This window comes from Triticum dicoccoides, chromosome 6B (assembly GCF_002162155.2).
Source record: "Triticum dicoccoides isolate Atlit2015 ecotype Zavitan chromosome 6B, WEW_v2.0, whole genome shotgun sequence".
In the NCBI taxonomy this organism is placed as follows: domain Eukaryota; kingdom Viridiplantae; phylum Streptophyta; class Magnoliopsida; order Poales; family Poaceae; genus Triticum; species Triticum dicoccoides.
Genome location: NC_041391.1, coordinates 236126817 through 236149979, shown reverse-complemented (window position 1 = coordinate 236149979; position 23163 = coordinate 236126817). Strand labels below are relative to the sequence as shown.

Below are 23163 nucleotides of genomic sequence, written 5' to 3'. Positions count from 1 at the left end.
GGGTAAAAGAGAAGCAGGGGAGAAGAAAAAACTGCCGGAAATCAGCGTATGATGGGTTGGTGGACTATTCCATATTTGATAGACCTCATCAGTATTACTAGAGTCTGTCACCCAGTGCCCATCAGGATCAAAAGTAGTCAATTAGTGAGGTGCAGCAAGTATTGGTACTGAGGCAGGAAAAGAATGTAGTGCTCACTGAGCGGCCATTATGTTCATTTTAAGTTGATCATCTCCTAGTTTACCTTTCGGTTTCCCAACCGAGGAATACACACAAAAAAATCCTAAAAGACAGTGGCTCATTTTAGAGAAATGTAAAACAGAGTATCACAGTATGGAAAATACAGGAACTCAAGCCTATATCTATGAATTACCTAAACGAAAATTTCGCATTTGCTTATATACTCCATTGTTTTTTTAGACTAAGTTCTAATTCTTAAGTTGCAACCCAACAAGCTCGATAAACTTACGAGCCACAGTTATGAAACGAAGCATAATCTGAATTTTCCAACTCACATTTTACACAAAAAAGCATCATGTCGTCAGATAACAATTCTTGCCCCCAAACATTGACATACAGCAACACAGGGAGCAATTAGCAGTACATTCTTATTGCAACGATTCTGTGAATCTTGTGAACAAGCAGCAGATAAGCAAACTCTAACTTGTCTCAGGCTTCGAGCAGAAAGGCACATCTCTACACGCCCTTTCACCTCGGCGCCGCGAAAGTCACACGTCCTCCCCGCCACGGCTGCCGCCTCCGCCTCCGCCGTCCAGGCCCTTGAAGCCCTCGGACACCGCCCGCGCGCGGTTCTGCGCCTGCCTCTCCACCGCCACGAAGTAAAGGCCTGCGCAGCGGCAACCATCAGATCAGATCGCGGCACGGAGCAACCACGAGGACGCGGAGACGGAATGTAAGGGAGCACCATAGTTTAGGGTTTTGGTTCAGGTGCTTACTCACGGCGCTGCCGATGGCGCACATCCAGAGGACGCGCTGCGACCACCTGTCGCCAACCACACCTCGACCGCCCATCCCCATGCCGCCGCCGCCGCCGCCGGTGAGGCAGATGCTGTGCTGCGCGCCTGCTCGGTTAGTCCTCGGCGCTCCGCTCGTGTGTACTGACCGACAAGCGGGTCCCACCTGGTGAGAACCAAAGTAGTGACTGGTTCTTTAGCTGGGTTGGGCCGGGCTGCGGAGTGTGTCTAAGCTAAGCCCAGTTTGACATACTTCTTTCTTTCCTGTTCCTCAAAAAAAAATCCTTCTTTATCTCTTCTCAACCTCAGGCGCTCAAAAAAAAAATCTCTTCTCAACCTCTGCTAAAAAGAATAATCTCTTTTCAACCTTTGTTTTACTTCAGTTTTCAACCATGTGATTTTGGATCTTAAATGTCTTGTTTTTTTGCGGGAAAATCTCTTCTTATTGTAAAAATGAAAAGGAGATAAGTATTGTATCATTGGTGGTGATACTTAGAGCATCTCCACTTGATTTGGCCCCGCAGCACACCCGGCGAATATGTTTTTGCGTTTGCGCCAGCGAATTTTTCGCCCTGGGCGATCGAGTTCCCAGCCGCGCCCCCAGGTTTCGGCCCCCAGACACCCAAAAAATCAATCTTGTCTTTCCCGCTGCCCAAAAAACGCCACAAGTTCAGCGATCATCATACACAGTTCACCGAAGGAAACATAGACACGAAATGCATGAAAACGCGGGCTCCTCTGGTGTGGGACTGGCCGGGGCAGGCGTGGACGCAGGTGTACTCGGCGTCCGCGTGGCTTCTGTGTTCGGGCTGGTGGTCGGCATCGGCACTGCTTCATCTCTCGGGCCTGGGCATCGGCGTTGCTGTCGGCGTGGGCGTAGATGCGGTGGTCGACGCCGGCCCGGGCATCTGGTTCAAGATGAGGCCGTGCTCCGTCAGGTACCAAGCCTTGACCTGCTCGTCCATCGTCGACATGTCTACCGCGGCGACGTTGGTCCTGAGAAGGTCGAGCTTTGCGCCCTACTTCATCATCAACGCTGACCACCGCTCTTCGGATTTCTCCTCCCTCTTTGCAACGTTGTTCTTGGCGTCGGCGATGCACTGCTCGATCGATGATTGCAGTCGTTCGGCAGCGGGTGTCGCGTCTCTTGCCGCATTGGCTCTTTTGTTGCCATCAGGGCGCCCATCTGCCGCCCCGGGGGCAGGCGCGTCCGGTTTGTACGTCTCCTTGGCCTTGGCGAGGGTGATCTGGGCCTCGCTCCACTTCTGGCACGACTCGGTCCTGGAGAACACGTGAAGGAACTTGAACTCTTGGCCGTTGTTGTCCTGATGATACATGTTGAACATCCGAACCATCTGCACGACCGAAGAACAAGTGTTGGCGACGTACATTGCGAAAGAACAGAGCCGGCGGCTGGACATACCTGACCCTCGACGTTGGCGCCGCTTTCCGGGCGAGCCGCGACCTCCTTGACGATCACATGCCATTTGTCTCCGCCCCTCCTCCGCCTCCTCCTCCGCCTGTTCTTCCTCCTCCACCTCCTCGGCATCGTCGAGCTCGTCGTCCATGTTGACAGCGGTGTCCATCGTTTCGTCTTGTGCGTGGAACCCAGACAGGAAGCGGCGGCGACCGAACCGCTCGTGATGATCTCGTCCATGTCGGTGTCGATGGCGTCGGTGCTGCTGAACTGTGGCGCCGAGCCGTGTGCGAAGGGTAGGGCACCCCGGCGCAGAGGCAGCGTAGGCGAGGCTGAGTACGCCGTCAGCGAGTAGTTGTACTGGGTGTGGAGGCCGACGGTGAACGCGGGGAAGGGAGTGCGCTGGTCGGGGTTCAAGCCGGATGGGGAGGCTCGCGGCGGTGCCCTGTGCGGGAAGGTGATGTTGGGTTTTGAAACCGCCATGTGTGTCGCCGTCGGAGTAGCCAGGCGAGGGTGCATAGCCCCATTGCGACGGGGGCGGCGAGAAGTTGGCCGGCGACGCGACGCTCTGCTCGCTCCCCCACGCGGCTTGTGCGTCGTGGTCGGGTGGAAGGTTCATCCCCGCGCGAGAAGCCTCTCCCTGCTCTGCCGCCGCCACCGTGTCCCTAGCCCTCTTGACGTTGAGCCTGTTCCGTCGGTCGGTGATAACCGCCTCCCGCGCTGAACATCCGTCATCCGCCCTCCACTTGGCGTTTGACATGCCGGGTGGCCTTGCCATCGGCGCCCTCGCCTTCCTCTGCTTCAGCTGGGTGGAATTGGCGGCAGCGGCGTGAGGGAGAAAACTGCGGAAATCGACCGGTGTCGTCGACAGCGCGGGCCCACGCGCCTTTTCGCTTCGGCCGGCGCCCCCAGGTGCCCCTGGGAGGCTGGGTTCAGCTCGGGTTCGCCGGTTGTTATTTCGGCTCAAACCGGCGGTAAACAACCTAATTGGTTTGTTGCCAAATATTGGCTAGAGATTGGTTGCATGCCAATTTCTTTTGCCAAACTCACAAAAGGTTGCCAAATGTTGGCAAGTTTTGATTTTGCCAAATGTTGGCTTAGCCAAATATCGGTAGCAAACCAATCAGCCTCGCTCTTACCTCCAACAACCAGGCAATGGTGCCAACGGAAAGTTGGGTTGGGGACGGCTTATTAGAACGCATATGGCCAGTAACAGGATTGGAGGGCTGCGGCGAGCGTGCTGCTCGTCGGTCGATGAGAACAGAGGCGGGGCAGGGAGGAAACGAGAAGCATTGTAGGAGCGTGTGTGGTTGGCTGGTGGAAGTCACAGGGAATGAGTAAAATGCATTAGTGCACCCTAAACTTGCTGGTTAGGACCAAAACGGTCCTCAAACTCTGAAACTGTACTAGTACGGTCCTAATACTTGTTCATACGGTGCTCATACGGTCCTCCAATTTGATTCACAGGTCCTGGCGTACCTGAAACATACGAGTTCGCTGTACAGAGCGTATTGGGCTGGCCATGTCAGCGTTCGTAGGGCCCACTAGTCAGTTGACTTGGTCTCCGGTGGGCAGAAATCCCCAATACGCTCTCAAATCCCTAACCCTTGCACACTCCCGCGGCGCCCAAATCCCTCCATCCGCCGCCGTACTCGCGTAGCCGGCGCCACACTGCCGCCCCAAATACCTCCTTTCGCCGGACTCCCGCACCCATGGGTGGCGCGAGCGTGACCGTGAGCTCGGTCTCAGGCGAGGGCGGCAGCCTCGTATCGTCTCTCCCGTCGGGCGTAGTCGTCGCTGCCCCGCCCGTCGTCAGCCGTGCTTCCGACCGGAGACCGGCCACGTTCTCCTTCCGCGGCCGGCTTCCCTGGATGAGCTCGTTGGTGCTCGCGACGGCTGTCGGCGATGGTAGTTCAGCGGTGACGCTCAGCGCTTTTGGCGGCCATGGAGAAGAAGTGCACTGTCCTGCCGCAGAGGTGGGCATGGAGGTGACCTGTCGCTATACTTCCCGTCGTCAGACAAGTGCAACACGACCCATTAGTTCACCACAATGCTGGGTAGTGTGGATGGCAATGACGGCTCAGGTGATGCTCTTTGAGGAGTGCATCAAGTGTGTGTCCTGTTTGTTTCTGTGTCCAGTGCATGAAGATCATGTACTTGTGTGTGTCAAGTTGCTATGGCTTTTGTAAACCAGTTGTTGCATGTATGGAGCAACTTGTGATTTTAGTTTATGAGTGAAATGAAATGAACTTATTTGAACTAGATTTTTGTGAAATTTTAGCATGAAAATGAACAATACTTGCTAAATGTAAATGGCGAAACAAAATCAACGATGTTGACTGCATTTTGGTTTATAGAACTGGAATAGAATAACAGTACAGACCGCTACTGGCACAATGCACTGTTTAAAATATAAAGCATTTGCTGAATGAGAATAAAAAGTGTTGAAGCTCAGAAACAAGAGATTCACACAAATTAAAGCACACATAAACATGATTTTTGCAGCTGAAAAAACTGGGTAATTAAGTTCCATAGTATAAATAACACATGGTCTGCAATAGTAGTTTCCTAATCAGAAGACACCTCTTACACTTCATGATCAGCACAATGATCATAAACAAAACATTGCCATTACAAGTTTTGCACCTGATCATAAGCAGAAACACAAAAAGAGATGAAGATCATTCCAAACTTCACATCCCTTTACCTAAATTCGTCGAACATGTTAACCTTTCTAGGTTTCTTAAAACATGTCATGTTCTGATTGGTAGGTGCAGTTTTTTTCTTTGTCTTGTTTCCTTGAACAACACAAGGATTAAATCTTGCCTCCTCGATCCTTGAACTAGTTCCTGCAGCTCTTTCTTTCATTTGTTCCTCCAACACGGCTTGCTTCCTTACTTGATCTGCCATTTGGTCATCCATGGCTTTCTTGTTTGTTTCTTCAGCTATCCTCTTTCTCAGCTCCCATTCTTCATTCCTTGTTGTGTCTTGTTGATTGTTCTGCTGCTCCCAAGCATTTTGCCTTGCAGCCTCCTCAGCCTCCTTAAATTTTCTCCAACTCTCCTGCCTCTCAAACTCCTCTGCTTGATGTATCAGAAAAGCTGCCTCCTCCTGCTGGTATTTTGTATTTGCAATCATTTTCTTCTCCTCTGCAATCCTTCTCTTCTCCTCGGCCTTCTTTTGTTTTTCTATCTCTGCATTTCTTTTTCTCTCATCCATCATTTGCCTTTTCTTCTCTGCCATTTCAAGTTTCTCCTCTTGAGCTTTTTTCTTTTTTTCCTCAGTAGCTCTTCTCTTCTCTTCTGCAGCAAGTCTCTTTTCCTCTAGTATAGTTTTTTTCTTTTCCTCAGCTGCTTGTTTCTTAGCTTCCAGCTCTTCCTTTCTCTTTTGAGCTGCAAGCTTAATTTTGTACTCTTCTTCTTTCAACTTTGCCATTGCTGCTTCAAACTTTGCTAGGTCTGCAACTTCTCTTTTCTCAGCTGCGGCTCTCAGCTTTGCCAATGCTAGAACCTCTCTTTTCCTGTGAACATTGCCTTCCTTTGTTGCAGTAGTAGGGATAACTGGTGGCTGAGACATGATGTGCTCCTCTATGAAAACAGAATTTGGTAATGGACCTTGATGGACTGCTTCCCTCTGGCTTGCTTCCCTCTGGCTTGCTTCTCTCTGAAATATAACTCAATTTTGAGGATCATACATGAAACATTTGTACATGAACTTGCTATGTGTAATGAAAATAAATTACTATAAGTACCTCCTGTGTTAAAATATTAATTATCTCAGGCTGATACAAATGTACTGGCTCTTGAATTAAACCTTCTGTCCGCTGATTCTGTTCCTACAAACAGTAAAAGCATGGCAATTTTTACATGTTGAAGCATATAATTAGTAACATAATGAAGATCATGAAGCTAGATATAGGGCCTCACCTGAGTGACAACTGCTTCTTCCTCATCCGAGGAGGAGGAAACATCAGGCTCTGCCCTCACTCTGACCCTTTCAGATTTTTTCTTTGGTTTTAACCCTAATTTGAAGTCCATACAACCACCAATGTTATGGCCAGCAACTCCACAATAGCTGCAATGGATTATTGCCCCTGCCCTTGTAATTTTTACTCCTTTTTTCCCTTGTTTCTCTTCTGGCTGTTTTCTCCTGTTCTTCCTCCTCCTTCCTTTCTGCTTTACCAATGGTGGTGGTGCGATAGTTCTGCCATTCATTTTGCTCCACTCACTAATATCTCGACATGGCATAATAATGTTTTCATATGCCTTGCGATATGTTGCAATAGAATAACATGAGTTAACATAATCCTCTGGATTGATTTTGTCATATCTAAGAGCAGCTACTCCATGGCTGCATGGAATGCCAGACAAATCCCATCTCCTACAGCTGCACTTCCTCAACTGGTAATCGACCCCGTAGTCTACACCTCTATCATTGACGTTAAAGATTCCCAATCCAGCTGGTGAAGCATAGCAAGTTCTAGCAAATTCCACATTCTTGTCCAATTTTTTCCTTATCTTTGGACATATAGTACCAGGCCACTTCAAGGCCTCTTGCAGCTTGCTATGATTTCTTCCCATTAGTTGTCCTTTAATCCTCTGGCACATGCTGATTATAGGCATTTCTCTTGCATCCAATATATACTTGTTGAACACCTCACAGTTATTGTTCAACAAGACATCACACTTTGGGAATTCATTTTGAAATGCCCTAACCCATGTTGGAGGGTCCAACTCCTCTAGCCAATCATGTGCCTCTTTGTTTAGAACTAACATCTCATTCATGTTATGTCTAAATTTCCCTTCGGTACTACTTCTAGCACATTTCCAGAGTTGGTTTTTGAGGGCCTCACCTTTAAAATTTTTGTTGAAATTCTGCCAAAGATGCCTGACACAAAATCTATGTGGGGAACCACTAAACAGTTCTTTCACTGCCTTTATTAGACCCTGACATAAGTAAATTCATAAAGAAAGTGTTAATAATATTTAAATGCAGCCCATGTACAATATGAAAATGTTCAAAATTAGGTAAGACACACTCACTTTTTGCTTGTCGGACATGATAGTCCAAAGATCATTGTTCACAATACCAAGATCTTTCTTTAAAGTTGTCAAGAACCACCTCCAAGCCTTTGTATCTTCTCTCTGAACCACTGCATGTGCAATAGGAATTATGCAATCGTTGGGATCCATTCCTATTGCACTAAGTAGGATGCCTCCATATTGTGTCTTCAAATGACAACCATCGAGGAAAAGAACAGGCCTACAAGCTGATAGGAAACCCCTCTTACAAGCATCAAAGGAAAAGTAGCATTTCTCAAACTGGCCATCTTCAACAAGGTCTAAATAAAATGTACTTCCTGGATTGGATCTCCTCAGCTCATTTGCATAGTCCCACAACTTGTTGTATTGTGCTATTTCATCTCCATATATAATATTGAAAGCTAGTCCTCTGGCCCTCCCTAGCTTCCCTCTTTTAATTGTCATGTTGGAATCTTCCTGCACAAGTGCTGCCAATCCCTTGAGGGTCATCCTCTCATTAGCTCTTATTTTCTCCACATACTTGTTAGCAATGTACTTGGCAGTAAATGCCCTCACTTGCCACTTCTTGCTACAGTGATGCACACTGTTGAAGGTTTTCACCATAACTGAATTTGTCCTTTTGTCCAATGAGGCATAAAGATACCATGGACATCCATCCTCACACTTAGCTCCAATCCTACTTTTATCATTCTTGGGAAATGTGATGCTCACTCTCTCTTTCACACTATACTCCCTGATTGCTCTTCTTAGCAAATCAACTGATGAGAATAGCTGACCCACATGGAACTTTGGATCATGCATATCTTCTGCCGTAAAAGATTTGAAATTGAACTTCATCTCATCCTCGTCTGACTCCGGGGCTTCTAATTTCTCATCTTCAGAGTTACAATCCTCAACCACTTGCTTCCCTTTCCTATCACTAACAGAATGTAGTTGCTCCTGCACCAAGTCCTCATCACCATCCTCCAAATCGTAATCACTGTCCACAATCTCGGGAACATAATCACTATCTTCACTATCATCATCACCGTCACATCCTTCTTCATTGACATCACCTTGCTTTGCTCTTGGCCTCAACCTAACAACTTCCTCATTGCTTGCAAATTCATTGGCCTCACATATAGTGTTGACGTCAACATAACTGCCATCCACTGTGCTCTGCTCTTCACTACTGACATCACCCATGATTTTCTTCTTAGGACTGATAACAGGAGGTAAAAATGTCAGTGGAGTGCCAACCACGGCATCCCACGCTGATCCTCGTCCACCATTGTAGCTGTTTCCATGATCCAGAAAAATCATCAAGTATCGGTGCCCTCCTTTTACCATTCTCACAATGTCAATACAAACTTCTTCTTCCTTCGATAATAGCCTTGCACCATCTTCATTCAATTGAGAGCCAGGTAGCAACCAGTACATGGAAACCCTACCAGCCGTCTCATACCCAATATGCTCTACCAAATCTTCAAACATCTTCATGCATACACACCCAGTTTCACAAAAATCATAACAAGTCTTTTTCCCATTCAGATAGGCTCTATTTCTTCCACTGCCATGGAAAAATCCTCCATGAACGAACTCCAAAGTGAAAAAGTCACTGTCTTCCGCTGCAAAAAGAGCAAAATTGAACTAATTGAGACATTCAGTTTGAGATAAACCCTACAAATATGTAAACCCTAGCCTAATGTACGTCAAATGCCACCAAATCAATGCATAAATCATGGGGGATCGCTAAACAACTGCCTAATCTAGTGGAAAACACTTTTCAGGGGCAAATTTTCACAGCTATGTGGGAAATTTGACACTCACCGTACGAGGGCGCCGCCCCTTTCTCATGGCGTTGTACAGGGCCGACCATCGCTGCCGTGCACCGCCGCCTGCAGTTACTGCAGTGCGGCCCTGCGTTCCTCCGCCGTCCCCGCTGCTCGCATGGACCGGCAGAGGTGCCGATCAACCGTCCCTTCCACCGCGTGTTCGCGTCCCTGCTCCTGACTCGAAACAGGGGAAGAAGAGAACGAGTCTCGTACAGATGAGGGCAGATGGGAAATTCTGTACGACTAGTGGGGCCGAACACAAAGTTTACTTCCCCACGTTGACGTGGCCAGCCTCTGTACAGCGAACTCGTATGTTTCAGGTACGCCAGGACCTGTGAATCAAATTGGAGGACCGTATGAGCACCGTATGAACAAGTATTAGGACCGTACTAGTACAGTTTCAGAGTTTGAGGACCGTTTTGGTCCTAACCAGCAAGTTTAGGGTGCACTAATGCATTTTACTCCACAGGGAATTGGACTAGGTTCGAAGTAGGGATAGCTACCCGGCTTGTTGGGCCTTATCGTTGCCAAGAACCCCTACTTCCCATGAGAAACTTAGGTTACTTTTTCCTCAAAAAAATAAAACTTAGGTTACTTCTTTTCTAGAGCATACAGATTGCACTTTGTTTACTCCTTTGTTCAAAAGTACAAGCACATTTTTATTGGTCAAGTTTAAAGTTTGATCATGAATTTGTTTTCCAAATTAATTGCTAGTCGTCGCAAACAAGAAAAGAATGCATTGCTAGCCGTTACAAATGGCAACTACTCCCTCCGTAAACAAATATAAGAGCGTTTAGGTCACTACTTTAGTGATCTAAACGCTCTTATATTTCTTTACAGAGGGAGTAGAAAAGAAAACATTGTCGAATAGAATCGCAATTCTATTGATGTTTTGTCAAGTAACATGCATATCATTTGCTTATTGTTTGTCAAAACTTGAAGTTGGACAATCAAAATTATGCAATATACTCCCATTGTCTCAAAATGTAAGACATTTTTTGACACCACATTTTGAGACAGAGGAAGTAATTATTAATGGTGGGAGTACTATGCATGGCAAGTAGTTAAATCTCCATGGTCTTTGAATTGAGCTAATGGCTATGCTCTCAAATTTTGATGGACATCACTAGCTGTGGCAATATGTTCAGAAATAATTACACAAACAACAACAATGTAAAAAAGATACCAAAGTTCAAAATTTATCACTATACAACACCACCTTCTAAAAATGTTTTCTTATGCTAGGAAAGTGCTTATTACACAATTCAAAACACAATTTTCTGGATATCTAAGAGTTTGCTTACTTAAAGCTTTTGAATGTAGAAGAATTACATGATTAGATTTTTTTTAACAAACCAACGGTACTACTTTTACTAGTCCATTGGAGAGCCGAGATGTTAGCAAATTACAGTAGAACATTCGCAATAGGATTAAAACGTATGTACATGTAAACAGACAAGCTAAAGAATGGCACAGGAGGAAGCCTGGGAATGCACATGAACTATCTAAACATTTTCCCTTCCAAGACCAAAAAACCCGTCAAACTCCAGTATCACCACCAGAGATGATGCCAACACAAATATTTACCATGATGGACGAGCATAAATACATGGGAAACATTACATGGAAGTGGAAGGTGGCAGACACAATTTTGAAAGCGTGTGAGTAGTAGTTAGCATCATAAGTTCATAACTATGTTTGAAGATCGCATCCAGTTGATAGCAAAACTGTTCCAATGACTATTGCAACAATCAATATCCTTCCCTAAAGAAGCAGCCCAGCCTATTCTTTAACCAATATGAGATTATGGTCCATCCCTGTGGCGACTTGTAAGACCTCTACTCCTTCCAAGGTATCGATGAGACAAGGCTCTGCCTCATCCATTGAGCTGCCCAAACCTAGTCTGCCATTTCGTCCAGATCCCCAAGCCCAAACTTCTCCGTTCGACATGAGAACAATGGAATGAACACGGCCAGCTGCGGCTGTTATTGGCTTCTCACCAACCAGATAGTTGACTAGTGCTGGGGCATCCTCTTGACCAGGTCGTCCAAGCTGGGAGCTGCAGTTCCATCCCCATGATAGGACACCAGTTTTAACATTGTCAGTTCCTTTGGTTGATATATGGCACAGAGCAAGCGAGTGGCCAGCACTCGCTGACAAAGAGAATGGGATGTAGCTTATGTCGACAGGAAGCAATTTGGCCCAGCCTGACTTCCTACCAAGTTGTCCATAAGTGTTGTCTCCACCACTCAGTACAGTGCCATTAGCTGGTTAATGCGTAAATCACATGAGAGGAATATAAATATAACGGAACTGAAAACTCCGACACCCCCCAAAAGGTACAGTTTTAGATGATTGTTGTTCATTTGTCCAAAGCTGTGCACTCCTATCTCTGTTTTTGGTGCTCATGCATTAAAAAAATCTCCGTCATACTACATGCACAAGACTTTTATGCTTTCACAGCGGCCCAGCTCCTAGTTTTCTATGTTAATACAATGAACGAATCAAATAAGAATAGTCGGAAAGAATGCTGGTGCTTGAAAAAACTGATGCAAATTGGCAATATATATTTACTATTCATTTCTGAAAAATATAAAGCTGCTATTTCCAAGTTCGAACTCATTGTGAATACTAAAAAAAATATGCAGACGCAACAATGCCCTAAGTCCTATTAAACACTACTACCTTGAGAGAGAGAGAGAGAGAGAGAGAGAGAGAGAGAGAGAGAGAGAGAGAAATAAGTACAACAGAAACATTATGCATAGCAAGTGCGCATAAGAGCTTCAATTTTGTAGGTGAAAAGAAATACTCACAGCAGAGAATTAGGGAATGATCAAGTCCACAGGAAACATCAGACACATCAAGATGAGTCACTTCATGAACAAGAGAAGGTTCCCAGATGATGGGCATATTGTCTTCGCTCCGAATTTTGTCCGCAACCATCTTTTCAACAGCCTCCAACATTGAACTCGAATACTTATCCCTTGTTTTCCCAATGTATTCTTGTGGAGAAGGTGCTTCGGTACTTTGACCCATATCTCCTAACCTTCCATTTTCTGAAAAACCCCAACCGAACAGCCCTCCATCCTTTGTCAGTGCCATGGCATGCCCCCATCCAAATGATACCTACCATTTTCGCTTCATTAAACCATTGCCTCACTAGTGAGCAACATCCAATTAGTTCATTTCAGGGCAAAAGTTATCACCTTAAGAACATCGTAACCAGCAAGGGCCTCCACTCTAGAAGGCATTGTGGCCTCCACAATGTCCTTGCCAAGCCCAAGTTGGCCACGCTTTGATCTCCCCCATACCCATAACGAGCCATCGCACCCAATTGCTGCGGAAACAACACCTGAAGCGGATACAGCTCGAACTTGAACATTCTCCAATCCTCTCACCTGTTCTGGATTGCTCCAAGTATTCCTGTCATTTAGCAGAATGGTAAAGCATTGCACCTATACACTTGGTAAGTGTTAAATAACACCTATGAATAACACAAATAATCAGTTGAGGTTTTGAGCTACAATTTTAACTCATGCCATTGGCTAGTATTTTATTTAAGGCTAGCATGGGCAAGAAAAATATGGTTGCATCATACCAGTATGGTTGATGCTTGCTTTCCATGTTAAGGTTTGAATGCTCTGATCAGAATAGACTCAATATGAAAACTGAAAGCAGTGCAAGGTGTGCGTGTGCGGCATACATCAGCAAGTGGCCACGTTATTATATTTCAATAAAGAAGTGACCACGTTATGTGAGCCATTCTTCAGCATCTTTGTTATGCTGGTAGTACTGAACAAGCACATCACTGTTGCTCATTATCTGGGCCAGAAAGAAATGGTGCTTTATACTGGAATAAATAATTCATCGCTTTGGCATGAACTTATACTGGCATACATAACCCCTATCATGAATCATGATACTCTGCAGACTTCAGTAAAATTGCAATGGGTATAATTGATATAGGTAAGTAACACCAACTCATTTAGTTCAATTCATATACTGACTCGCCTCGAAGGGCAGAGGAGATGGGGAGGAGGGTTAGATCACCTCGGGGCCTGGAGCCCGCGGCCGAGCTGGCCCTCTTCGTTGCGCCCCCACGCCCAGACCTCCCCGGCAGAGGATACGGCGAGGGAGTGGTAGTGTCCGGCTGCGACCGCATCGACGGACGGCGGGAGGGAGGGCACGGGCGTGGGGACGTAGACGTCCGCGGCCGGCGCAGGCTGGCCGACGGCCCCGTGGCTGTTGTCACCGAACGCGTACACTACGCCGGAGCGCAGCGGCGGAGGCGTCCCGCCCGCTGCAAACGCGGAGAGGAAGCGGCGGCGGAGGCGGGAAGCGGAGGGGCGCGCGCGGAGGAGGGGAAGCATCTGGGCAGCAGGGCAGCCGTCGAGGAGAGACGAAAGAAGACGGCGACGGCTGCGTCGCGGATGATCTAACCTGGACCGGTTAAAAGCTGGCCCAATTCCAACGCGTTTCTTGGCCCGGCCCGATTTAAGAACTTCGTCACAGTAAGCATAGAAGAAACCACAGCCACAGCCACTCAGATTTGCTTGCATCCTGTGATAAACCTTTTCCCAAAATTCACGTGTGTTTTTACAGCAACAATTCACTTTATTTTGACAGAAAAATCACATGTAGCTTTAAAATTTCTCATTTGTAAATAACCATTTTATTTATGAGAATTATAAAAAAGATACAGCCACTAGCGTTTGTTGTCTTTTCAGTTTTTTCAGATCGGTTTGTACGTGGTTTGTACTATGACCTTTATGATATAAATGAGACACGTATTACCATGCAAAAAATGCACGTACAATAACCAGAAGAGGAGCGGGGAAAGAAAGACACAGACGTTGGTGAAGATGATGAGAGATGCAATGCACTAATTTTCATAGCACGATATAAATATTACAAGCATGCACGCAGCACGCGTACAAATTTACATTTTACACCCACCCTCGCATATATACCTCTCGCACGCTCACGTTTCCCACGACGACGGGTACCATGCACAGGACGACGATGCTCGGATCGGATCGGATGGATTTCGCCTAGTGGAACTTGAGGCTGGTGAGGATGTTGTTGTTGACGGGGTCGGAGAGGTGGTCGAGGAGGTTCTGGAAGGGTCCGACGCCGGTGAAGATGGCCTGCAGAGACATGCCGAGGAAGGCGAGCATGGCGAGGCGGCCGTTCTTGATCTCCTTGAGCTTGAGCTCCTTCATCTCCTTCTCGCTCTTGGTGCCGAACCCGAGCGGGTTGAAGATGGGCCCGCCGGGGTAGGCGGGGTCGCCGGAGCCACCGAGGTACTTCTCGAGGCCCAGGAAGTACTGCTTCCCCATGGAGCCCGGGTTGTACCAGTCCTGGAGCCGCCGGTGCTCCGCGAAGCCGATGAGCGCCATCTCGAACACGAAGAGCGTGTAGGGGTCGGCCCAGTACTGGTAGGTGCCCGCTGGCGGGATCGCGCCGGCCTGGAACCACGGGATCGCCGTCTCCGGGGGCACCAGGCCCACCTTGCCCAGGGCCTCCGGGGCGATCATGCCCACCACGCCCATCATCGCCGTCCGGCCGTTGAAGATCTCGCCGTAGGCCAGCCACCTGGGCTCGATGAACCCGCCGGTGCCCTCCGGGTCGGACAGCCCCAAGGGGTCGAAGCCAAAGTCACCGGGCAGCCTGCAAGGCACAAAACCCAACACCTCCAAAATCAGCTTCTCTTTGCCACACTGCCAACATACATACACCAGGTGTAACATGTTACGGCGCCAAGACTTACGTGCCGTCCAGGTAGGTGAGGGACTGCTTGGACGCGAACCACAGCTGCCTGTTGTCATTTTGCTGAAAGAGAAGAACAAAAGAGAAAGTTAGTAGCCACTCCAGCCAGCTCTAATTACTCCCTCCGTTCGGAATTACTTGTCGCAGAGATGGATGTATCTAGACGTATTTGAGTTCTAGATACATCCATTTTCGAGACAAGTAATTCCGAACGGAGGGAGTAGATCAGAAGAAAACATGCCGCATGGCTAGAGTCGAACTGACCTTGGCAGGGGGGCTGGACGATGCCCTGACGACGAAGGCGGACTTCCGGGAGGAAGACGACCTGGAGATGGAAGACTGCAGAGGCCTCCCAAGCAGCTGCCTCCCAGAGAGAAGACCCTGGGCCGCCATTGTTCCTGCAAGCTCCTCCTGCTGCTGCTCCGAGAGATGAGGCAGGCGTGGTGTGTGGTACAGACTGAGATGAAAGTGTGTGCTCCAAAACTCACCCACTGCTACAAAAGGAGAGAGGAACGTGCGCCTGAGGCTGGGCGGGGGTGGGGTCAGGGAAATCTTATTCCGATGTGAGGTGGAGCCTCAGCGGATGAGGGCATCTGTGGACCCAGTAGAAGCCCGCCATGTGGCGGGTGCGCTGGGATAAGGGGGCTGCCACCTGGCCTCTCAGCAGCTGAGGCTGCTTAACTGCATTCCCTTGGCTAAGATTTTTCAGCAGCTTGTGGACAGCACAGACAGTTGCAATTTTTGTGTCTGGCTAGAGAGTATGCATTCAGTGGGATATGAGATATCATGGTTGCCCATATGAGCCTATCATGTATCACCATCTGGATAAGGGGATCTTTCGGATTACTAAATCATCAAATTTCTTCAATAAATTAATACAAATATATACTTTGGCGGTTAATATTGTGTGCGGTGATACGAGACCAAAGTGAATTTTCACAAGGTAAAGACAATTGGATCTTTAATTCTCCACAAAACAATCATTGTGCTGCCAGTCTGTTACATTCTGATGAAAAGATAAATATGTTGGATGAGGTTTGTACCTGTATGTTCTACAGGTAACCCATTTGATCCAAACAAAAAGGAAGCACAGTGTATCCGCCAAGACTATATATTGTAGTTAATAAACTTCAGCTCGCTCCAGAAGTACACATTTTACATAACAAAATGGGTGGCTTTCTTGTCTCCTCTCATTTACCTGATAGACAAAAGGTTATAGTTAGTTAAGGTGATAATACAATTTACTAAAAACGAACCAGATTCTGATACTTATGAATGGCACTGTTGTTTAATCAGATCTGAAGACCACTAATACAAGAAATTCCTATGAAAAACTATGACAGTGCAATGCCTCCAAAAAAAGAGATATCAGAACTTGGTATGGAGTATCTTTGCAAATTAGAGGCACAAACACTTTGGTGTGTTTGCTTTATGCCTAAGGTTGCCCTGCCAAACATTGGCTGGCTAGCCTTTTTTTTTGTTGAGATTTTGCTTCCCCGTGTGTTGGCCAACATTGGCTAAAAAATGAACTGGAATTGGCAAAGGAGCATTGGCATGCCAAAATGTTGGTAACTGTCCAAAAATATATTAAAAAAAATCATGGGCAAACAATGTATACGGTACACTTTGGTCACAAAATCCAAACATTACCCTTAGGGACATGTAATCAACCATTCAGACTGTGACAGGTTGATGGATTTTGTTGGAAATTGGCGGCATGGGAGGATGTCAAGATCATTTGGTCTATCTGTAGTATGTACGGAGTTATGGAGGATGAGAAATTATATGATTTTTTGGAGGAGGATTTTTTCGGATTTTATAACTCTAGTATATATAGGATTAAGCCAATGATGTGGTGATGGGAAAAATTACTGAAGAATACAAACACAATGTTGGTGGCAGTGGTAAGCTAAAATACTAGTAGAACCTGAATCATCTGAACAGACTTCATTGAAGTGTGGATTTGCGGGTTGATATGTTCTGGTAGTTTTCCTTTTCTTGGCATCTTTGTTTCTGCCGAGGGGTTTCTTGATACAAACTATTTGGTTTGTTTTAGTCATCAAACTTGAGTTCTGCCTGATGTAGCTTCTAGTTTCTCCTGTTTAAGCTTGATGGCCAAGCTGATGTCCACAGTTTCTAATTACACTTGTGCGTTTGTGTATTTCCAAACCCCTGGAAATGACACTAAACATTTCTATGTATATTTGTTTGACAGGGCTGGCAGAAATATAACAAAAAAAAAGTATGGAGCACTGATCAATTTCACCAGTTCCTATTATGTAAGCATCTTAAGGTACATGTACAAAATGTTACAAACTGAATCTTGCTAACATGCCTGTACACTTCAAGTACAGAATATTTTGTGTAACCTACGGTAAAGGTAAAAACTAAAGAGTTTTGTTGCAGTACAGTCGAAATTGCCAAGCTGAAATATGGGGTTACCATAATTTTGATATTTGTGTGAGAATCGATGCAAAGCTTTCACAATAGAACCGTATTTCATTGATTTCAGCGAGCCCATATGCCTGCACACACAATAAAAATAATATTTTAGTAGTAAAAGAAAATAAGTAACTTCAGTAATGTACAATAAGCATAAACCAGTGAGCGCACATGATCCCCTTACCCTCAGGTGGAATGATTTTTGAATGTGATTTGAGCATGGAAACTAGTGAGAATTGTGTAAATGGAAGAAAAACTTACATAATCTCTGTGAAACGTAATCTCCATGCAGGAAATCCTAAATGACATCTAACAGGACCATACACAAGAAGAAGATCAGGTTCTGGCCCACCACTACCTAACGAAAAGATTGGAACAGTAAGTGTTCTTCCAGAATTGCAATGTACAAATTCCTAACTGAGAAATGAATATGGTAAAATGTAATAACTGGGAGGAGATAATTTTTCCAAACTTACCTACTGCTCTCAGTGCACAAACCATGTCAGCTTCTGTAAATGCATTGTCACCTTTATTATGCCCATGAGTGTTGCGATTGCAGAAGTCTGAGCACAGTAAGTTTGCTGCTTTAGCAATGCCTTCCTTGCCATCAGAACCAGAAAGACACTCTATAGTCATCCCCCCATGTGCACTAAGATCCTACAGGCTCACATGGATGACATAATAGTTATAAGAGTGATAAATATACTAATCAACGAACAGACAAAGATTACCATAGTCCATATCTTAGACAGCAAATGGACCAACAGAATTCTGCATTAAGCAACTTACTAAATTAGTTCTTGAGTTCTCATCTCTTGGGGTTTCGATACCAGGTTTAAGCCATTCCTTCAGTACTCCTGTAGAGCATTGTCGAATGGTCAGACATATCTCTCTGCACCGTTGATTGTGCAATAGTCAGTGCAAGGAAACTGAGAAGTAACAGGAAACATGGTACTCATCTTGGCTTATTTATGTTAAGGATCTGCGTTTGGAGACATGTTCCCTTTCCTTTTTAGTTGGATGTTATAAAGGTTCCAGGTTTAGTTATTTTCTCCTTTCAGTATCTGATGCACAACTCAAATTGTCCAAAGTAGTTTCATGCACAACAACAACAAAGCCTTTCAATTTCAAACAATTTGGGGTAGGCTAGAGTTGAAACCCATAAGATCTCGAAACCTAGTCATGGTTGTGGCACGTGGATAGCTAACTTTCACACACCCCTGTCCATAACTAATTCTTTGGTGATATTTCAGGCCTTTAAGTCTCTCTTAACGGACTCCTCCATGTCAAGTTTGGTCTACCACGACCTCTCGACATTGTCAGCATGCTTTATCCTTCCGCTATGTGGCGGTGCTTCTGGAGGCCTACGTTGTACTCCCTCTGTTTTTATTTAGTTCGCATATTAGCTTTGGTCAAAGTCAAGCTTTACAAACTTTGACCAAGTTTATAAGCAAAAATATTAAGATATACAATAACAAATCAACAACATTAGATTTATTATTGAATGTACTTTCACATTGTATAGATTTATTACGGTAAATGTCTATATTGTTTTCTATAAACTTGGTCAAACTTTACGAAGTTTGACTTCAGTCAACTCTAATATGCAGAGTAAATAAAAACGGAGGGAGTATATACCCAAACCATCTCAAACGATGTTGGACAAGTTTCTCTTCGATTGGTGCTACCCCAACTCTATGACGTATATGAACATTCTGGACCCGATCCTTTCTTGTGTGGCCAAACATCCATCTCAGCATGCACATCTCTGCTACACCTAACTGTTGGTCATGCCGCCTTTTAGTTGGCCGACAGTTTGTGCCATACAACACCACCGGTCGAATCGCCGTCCTATAGAACCTGCCTTTTAGTGTTTGTAGCACTCTCTTGTCACATAGGCCGCCTGAAGCTTGGCGTCACTTCATCCATCCAGGTTTGATTCAATGGCTCATCTTTGTCAATATCACCATCCTTCTGTAGCATGGACCCCGATAATGGAAACGTGTCCTTCTAACGTAACATGTGCCCATCAAGGCTAACCTCCTCCTCCTCGTGCCTAGTAGTACTGAAACTGCACCTCATGTACTCAGTTTTAGTTCTACTAAGCCTAATATTCAGTTCCAAAGCCTGTCTCCACAACTCTAACTTTCTATTAATCCTCGTCCCACTATCAGCAACTAGCACCACATCATCCACAAAGAGCATACACCATGGGATATCTCCTTGTATATCCCTTGTGACCTCACCAAAGCAAAAAAGATACGGGCTCAAAGCTGACCCTTGGTGCAAGTCATGTTTTAATTGGAAAGTCATCAGTGTCTCCATCACTTGTTCGAACACTTGCCACAACATTATCGTACATGAGGAATGCAATTTGTGTTTCTCCAAGGCCCACCACATGGCATTCCGCGGTATCTTGTCACAAGCCTTCTCCAAGTCAATGAACACCATATGAGGTCCTTCTTTTGCTACCTCTATCTCTCCATAAATTGTCGTACCAAGAAAATAACTTCCATGGTCGACCTCCCAGGCATGAAACCAAACTGATTTTTTGTCACGCTTGTTATTCTTCTTAAACGGTGCTCAATGACACTCTCTCCCATAGCTTCATTGTATGGCTCATCAGCTTAATTCCACAATAATTAGTACAACTTTGAACTTTTCTCTTATTCTTGAAGATTGGTACTAATGTACTCTTCATCATTCTTCGGGCATCTTGTTTGTCCGAAAATGAGGTTGAAAAGCTTAGTTCGCCATACTGTCAATATTCCCCAAGGCATCTCCACACCTCAATTGGGATACAATTAGGACCCGTCGCCTCACCTTACTTCATCCTTTTTAAAGCCTCCTTGACCTCAGACTCTTGAATTCGTTGCACAAAATGTCTATTGGTATGATCAGAGGAGTTGTCCGGCTCAATGAGAATTCTCATTCTCTCCATTGAACAATTTGTTAAAGTATTCTCATCATTTATTCTTGATCTCCTCATCCTTCACCAGGAGTCAATTTGCTCCATCCTTGATGCATTTGACTTGGTTGACATCTCTCATCTTCCTCTCTCGGATCTTGGCCATCTTATAGATTCTCTTTCGCCTTCCCTCATGTTTGAACACTGGTAGAGGTCCTCATACGCTCCACCCCTTGCTTCGCTCACAACTTGCTTTGCAATCTTCTTTGCCACCTTATACTTTTCTATGTTGTCTGGACTCCTATCCAGGTATAGGCGTCTGAAACAGTCTTTCTTCTCCTTAATAGCCTTCTGGAAATCATCGTTCCACCATCAAGTGTCTTTAGCTTCGCTTTGACCTCACATATTGTTTGCATAATCTCCTTTCTCCCAAGAGCCCTCCTTAATAAACTTCTCCTTGAAAGCCTGAGCTGCCTCCCTCTTGAGCTTCCATCACTTCGTTCTAGCGATTTTGGCGCGCTTATCTTGTTGGACACATATCCGGAAGCGAAAGTCCGCTACCAGAAGTTTATGTTGAGGGACAACACGCTCTCCATGTATCACCTTACAATCTAGGCAAGCACGTTCGTCTTCTCTGCTCGAGAGGACAAAATCAATATGGCTAGTGTTAACCACTACAGAAAGTCAATAGATGGGATTCTCTCTTTTTAAAGAGGGTCTTGCTACGATCATGTCGTAGGCTAAAACAAAGTTTAAGACATCCTCTCCTTGATTCCTGCTGCCATAACCAAAGCCCCCGTGCACCCCTTCAAAACCTGTGTTAGATGTGCCCACATGGCCATTGAGGTCTCCTCATATGAAGAGCTTCTCGCCAATAGGCCCACTCCTAACCATGTCCTCCAGGCCTTCCCAGAACTCCCTCTTGGTGCTCTCATTGTCTTCTGGGGCATACGCATTGACAACATTGAGAACTAAGTCCCCAACGACCAGCTTGACCAAGATAACCCAGTCCCCTTGCCTCTTGACGTCTACCACTCCAGACTTGAGGCTCTTGTTGATCAAGATGCCTACTCCATACTTGTTTGTAGTTGTCCCCGTGTACCACAGCTTGAAGCCGATATCCTCCACCTCCTTCGCCTTATGTCCCTTCCATTCGGTTTCTTGGACACAAAGGATATCAATGCCTCTCCCCACCGTTGTATCAACAAACTCCTATAACTTACCGATTGGAGACCCTACGTTCCAGCGACCTAAGCAGATCCTACTTGGCTCGGCTAGCTTTCTTACTCTTCGCACTCATTGAATCAAATGCGAAGACCCTTGCTCATTTTTCACTACACCCGAGCATCGATGTAGAGCGCCACTAGGGATGAAACGACCTGATCCTTGCTCACTTATCACCGTATCCAGATCAAGGTACGGTGCACCACCAAGGGGGTGACGGCCTGGCCCTTGCCCATTTAACACCACACCCGGGTCCCGATATGGCACATCGCTAAGAGGGTTATGCCCCAAAGATGTTCTTTTGGGTTTCATCTCCATCGGAATGGTTGAGTTTTTATGTTGGCTCGCCAAGCCTATCACAACCCTCCTCCTTTACCTGGGCAACATAGGCGGAGTTTCAAAGTAGTTTCATGCAAAATACATAAAATTTGAAGGCTGTTTTTCCCACGGCATAGATTTATGGAAGATGACTTGAAGGGCAAACCGTTAAAATAAAGCAGAACGCACAGTTATTAATACCACATATTGTTAATAAACTCGTTTTTTCTTGTTCTTTTCTCACCGTCAAAGGCAAGCACTCTGCCACATTATATTGAGAAATAAAGAGTTCTATGCTTAGGTAAGGATAGGCCAAGAAGAGTTGAAAAGAATAAGATCATATGTACTCAAACAAGTAAGCATGTAAAGCAAATGTTCATAAGCACACCTTCAATGTCATAGAGAACTACATACTTGACGCCAATAGTCGATAACCACCATAAAAGTTGCTTGATCTTCAAAACATTATTTGCTTCTCTGCTATCTACTACAACGCCCACGTAATTAAGTCTCTCAAAATGAAGATCTTGGTACTTAGGCAGCAGCTCAGACGAAATAAGATAGCATTCTAGATTATCACTCAGATGCGACCACAAATCAAAGAGGCTGACCAACAGGTGGACGAGGTGCCATAGCAGGCCCAAGATGAGCTCTACAATCGTGGATGGCCAAGATATCTGCATTTGGCCAACCATAAAAGTACCACACACACACTTCCCTGAAAATTCAACACGAAATTACTGACATCAGTAGTTGTCTCCTGTAACTTTACCAAATGAAGGTTATGGAATAGCATGATATTAACATATCCGATGCATTCAATGCTAGAAAAAAAAACATGGCTGATGCACTCAGCTTGACAATGGACCTGCCATGTTCCAGAGAGAGCCAAGACTCCTTAACGGGAGCCACGCAAATTATGACGCCTAAGAATGGCATTGCGGCACAGCTACGATTAGACAAGTAAACAAGTTTTAAAGCTTATTATCATCCCCGTGCCCTTAAATGGTGCCGCTATGCAATGGCGTGATGTGACAGGGGCAGATCTAGAGTGTGCGCCCGCACGCCCCCGAATTTGTGGAGGTCAATGGACACAGCTTCGGTGCCTTAAGGCACCGAAGCATTGTCCGAGGTCAATGGGGTTTAACTAAAATCACTGGATGAAAAAAGGCTCATACCTCAACCAATATCCAAGATCACGGTCCGGGTGAAGACAGCGGGGAATCGATGTAAGAGGCTTGGGGTGGTAAGGTACTC

The 23163-nt window shown here is 45.7% G+C and overlaps 5 protein-coding genes across 7 annotated transcripts in view; all 5 read right to left on the bottom strand.

The window, feature by feature from the left end:
* Positions 1 to 479: 479 nt before the first annotated feature.
* Positions 480 to 1129, bottom strand: LOC119323456. The gene is made up of 2 exons (XM_037597123.1): positions 955 to 1129; positions 480 to 845 (listed from the first exon to the last, which is right to left on the bottom strand). The coding sequence occupies exons 1-2, from the start codon at positions 1034 to 1036 to the stop codon at positions 727 to 729; spliced, it is 201 nt and encodes a 66-aa protein (XP_037453020.1). The 5' UTR covers positions 1037 to 1129; the 3' UTR covers positions 480 to 726.
* A 3782-nt stretch (positions 1130 to 4911) lies between these two features.
* On the bottom strand, positions 4912 to 9032 carry LOC119324682. Its single transcript, XM_037598453.1, has 4 exons — positions 7432 to 9032; positions 6316 to 7335; positions 6141 to 6224; positions 4912 to 6052 (listed from the first exon to the last, which is right to left on the bottom strand). Exons 1-4 carry the CDS (start codon positions 8908 to 8910, stop codon positions 5093 to 5095), a joined length of 3543 nt encoding a protein of 1180 aa, XP_037454350.1. The 5' UTR covers positions 8911 to 9032; the 3' UTR covers positions 4912 to 5092.
* Positions 9033 to 10747: 1715 nt separating this feature from the next.
* On the bottom strand, positions 10748 to 13804 carry LOC119321069 (ultraviolet-B receptor UVR8-like). Its single transcript, XM_037594918.1, has 4 exons — positions 13296 to 13804; positions 12452 to 12668; positions 12059 to 12371; positions 10748 to 11512 (listed from the first exon to the last, which is right to left on the bottom strand). The coding sequence occupies exons 1-4, from the start codon at positions 13802 to 13804 to the stop codon at positions 11028 to 11030; spliced, it is 1524 nt and encodes a 507-aa protein (XP_037450815.1). The 3' UTR covers positions 10748 to 11027.
* Positions 13805 to 14108: 304 nt separating this feature from the next.
* Positions 14109 to 15494, bottom strand: LOC119323576 (chlorophyll a-b binding protein 8, chloroplastic-like). The gene is made up of 3 exons (XM_037597273.1): positions 15279 to 15494; positions 15016 to 15077; positions 14109 to 14915 (listed from the first exon to the last, which is right to left on the bottom strand). The coding sequence occupies exons 1-3, from the start codon at positions 15405 to 15407 to the stop codon at positions 14297 to 14299; spliced, it is 810 nt and encodes a 269-aa protein (XP_037453170.1). The 5' UTR covers positions 15408 to 15494; the 3' UTR covers positions 14109 to 14296.
* A 127-nt stretch (positions 15495 to 15621) lies between these two features.
* Positions 15622 to 23163, bottom strand: part of LOC119323574 (dehydrodolichyl diphosphate synthase complex subunit NUS1-like) — an 8700-nt gene continuing 1158 nt past the window's right edge. The window contains exons 1-7 of one of the 3 annotated variants that reach the window (XM_037597272.1): positions 23085 to 23163; positions 22295 to 22624; positions 18246 to 18313; positions 17933 to 18113; positions 17718 to 17814; positions 17457 to 17539; positions 15622 to 16212 (exon numbers count right to left, since the gene is read on the bottom strand). In XM_037597272.1, the coding sequence (XP_037453169.1) occupies positions 16205 to 16212; positions 17457 to 17539; positions 17718 to 17814; positions 17933 to 18113; positions 18246 to 18313; positions 22295 to 22601 (744 nt within the window). In that variant the 5' untranslated portion in view covers positions 22602 to 22624; positions 23085 to 23163 and the 3' untranslated portion in view covers positions 15622 to 16204. Of the gene's footprint in view, positions 16213 to 17245; positions 17540 to 17717; positions 17815 to 17932; positions 18114 to 18245; positions 18314 to 22294; positions 22625 to 23084 lie in introns of those variants that run through there. The other 2 variants (XM_037597269.1, XM_037597270.1) reach the window with 2 other exon arrangements.

What these genes read in the sequence shown, in the direction of transcription:
- LOC119323456 (XM_037597123.1), bottom strand. Translation starts at nt 1,036, where the DNA reads ATGGGGATGGGCGGTCGAGGTGTGGTTGGCGACAGGTGGTCGCAGCGC. An exon ending in CGCCATCGGCAGCGCCGTGA is followed by an intron (nt 846 to 954) that starts GTAAGCACCTGA and finishes GCCGCTGCGCAG; the next exon opens with GCCTTTACTTCGTGGCGGTG.
- LOC119324682 (XM_037598453.1), bottom strand. Translation starts at nt 8,910, where the DNA reads ATGAAGATGTTTGAAGATTTGGTAGAGCATATTGGGTATGAGACGGCT. An exon ending in TCATGTCCGACAAGCAAAAA is followed by an intron (nt 7,336 to 7,431) that starts GTGAGTGTGTCT and finishes TACTTATGTCAG; the next exon opens with GGTCTAATAAAGGCAGTGAA. An exon ending in AAGAAGCAGTTGTCACTCAG is followed by an intron (nt 6,225 to 6,315) that starts GTGAGGCCCTAT and finishes TACTGTTTGTAG; the next exon opens with GAACAGAATCAGCGGACAGA.
- LOC119321069 (XM_037594918.1), bottom strand. Translation starts at nt 13,804, where the DNA reads ATGCAAGCAAATCTGAGTGGCTGTGGCTGTGGTTTCTTCTATGCTTAC. An exon ending in CGCGGGCTCCAGGCCCCGAG is followed by an intron (nt 12,669 to 13,295) that starts GTGATCTAACCC and finishes GCTAAATGACAG; the next exon opens with GAATACTTGGAGCAATCCAG. An exon ending in CTGGTTACGATGTTCTTAAG is followed by an intron (nt 12,372 to 12,451) that starts GTGATAACTTTT and finishes CGAAAATGGTAG; the next exon opens with GTATCATTTGGATGGGGGCA.
- LOC119323576 (XM_037597273.1), bottom strand. Translation starts at nt 15,407, where the DNA reads ATGGCGGCCCAGGGTCTTCTCTCTGGGAGGCAGCTGCTTGGGAGGCCT. An exon ending in CGTCCAGCCCCCCTGCCAAG is followed by an intron (nt 15,078 to 15,278) that starts GTCAGTTCGACT and finishes CTTCTCTTTCAG; the next exon opens with CAAAATGACAACAGGCAGCT. An exon ending in CTCACCTACCTGGACGGCAC is followed by an intron (nt 14,916 to 15,015) that starts GTAAGTCTTGGC and finishes TGTGCCTTGCAG; the next exon opens with GCTGCCCGGTGACTTTGGCT.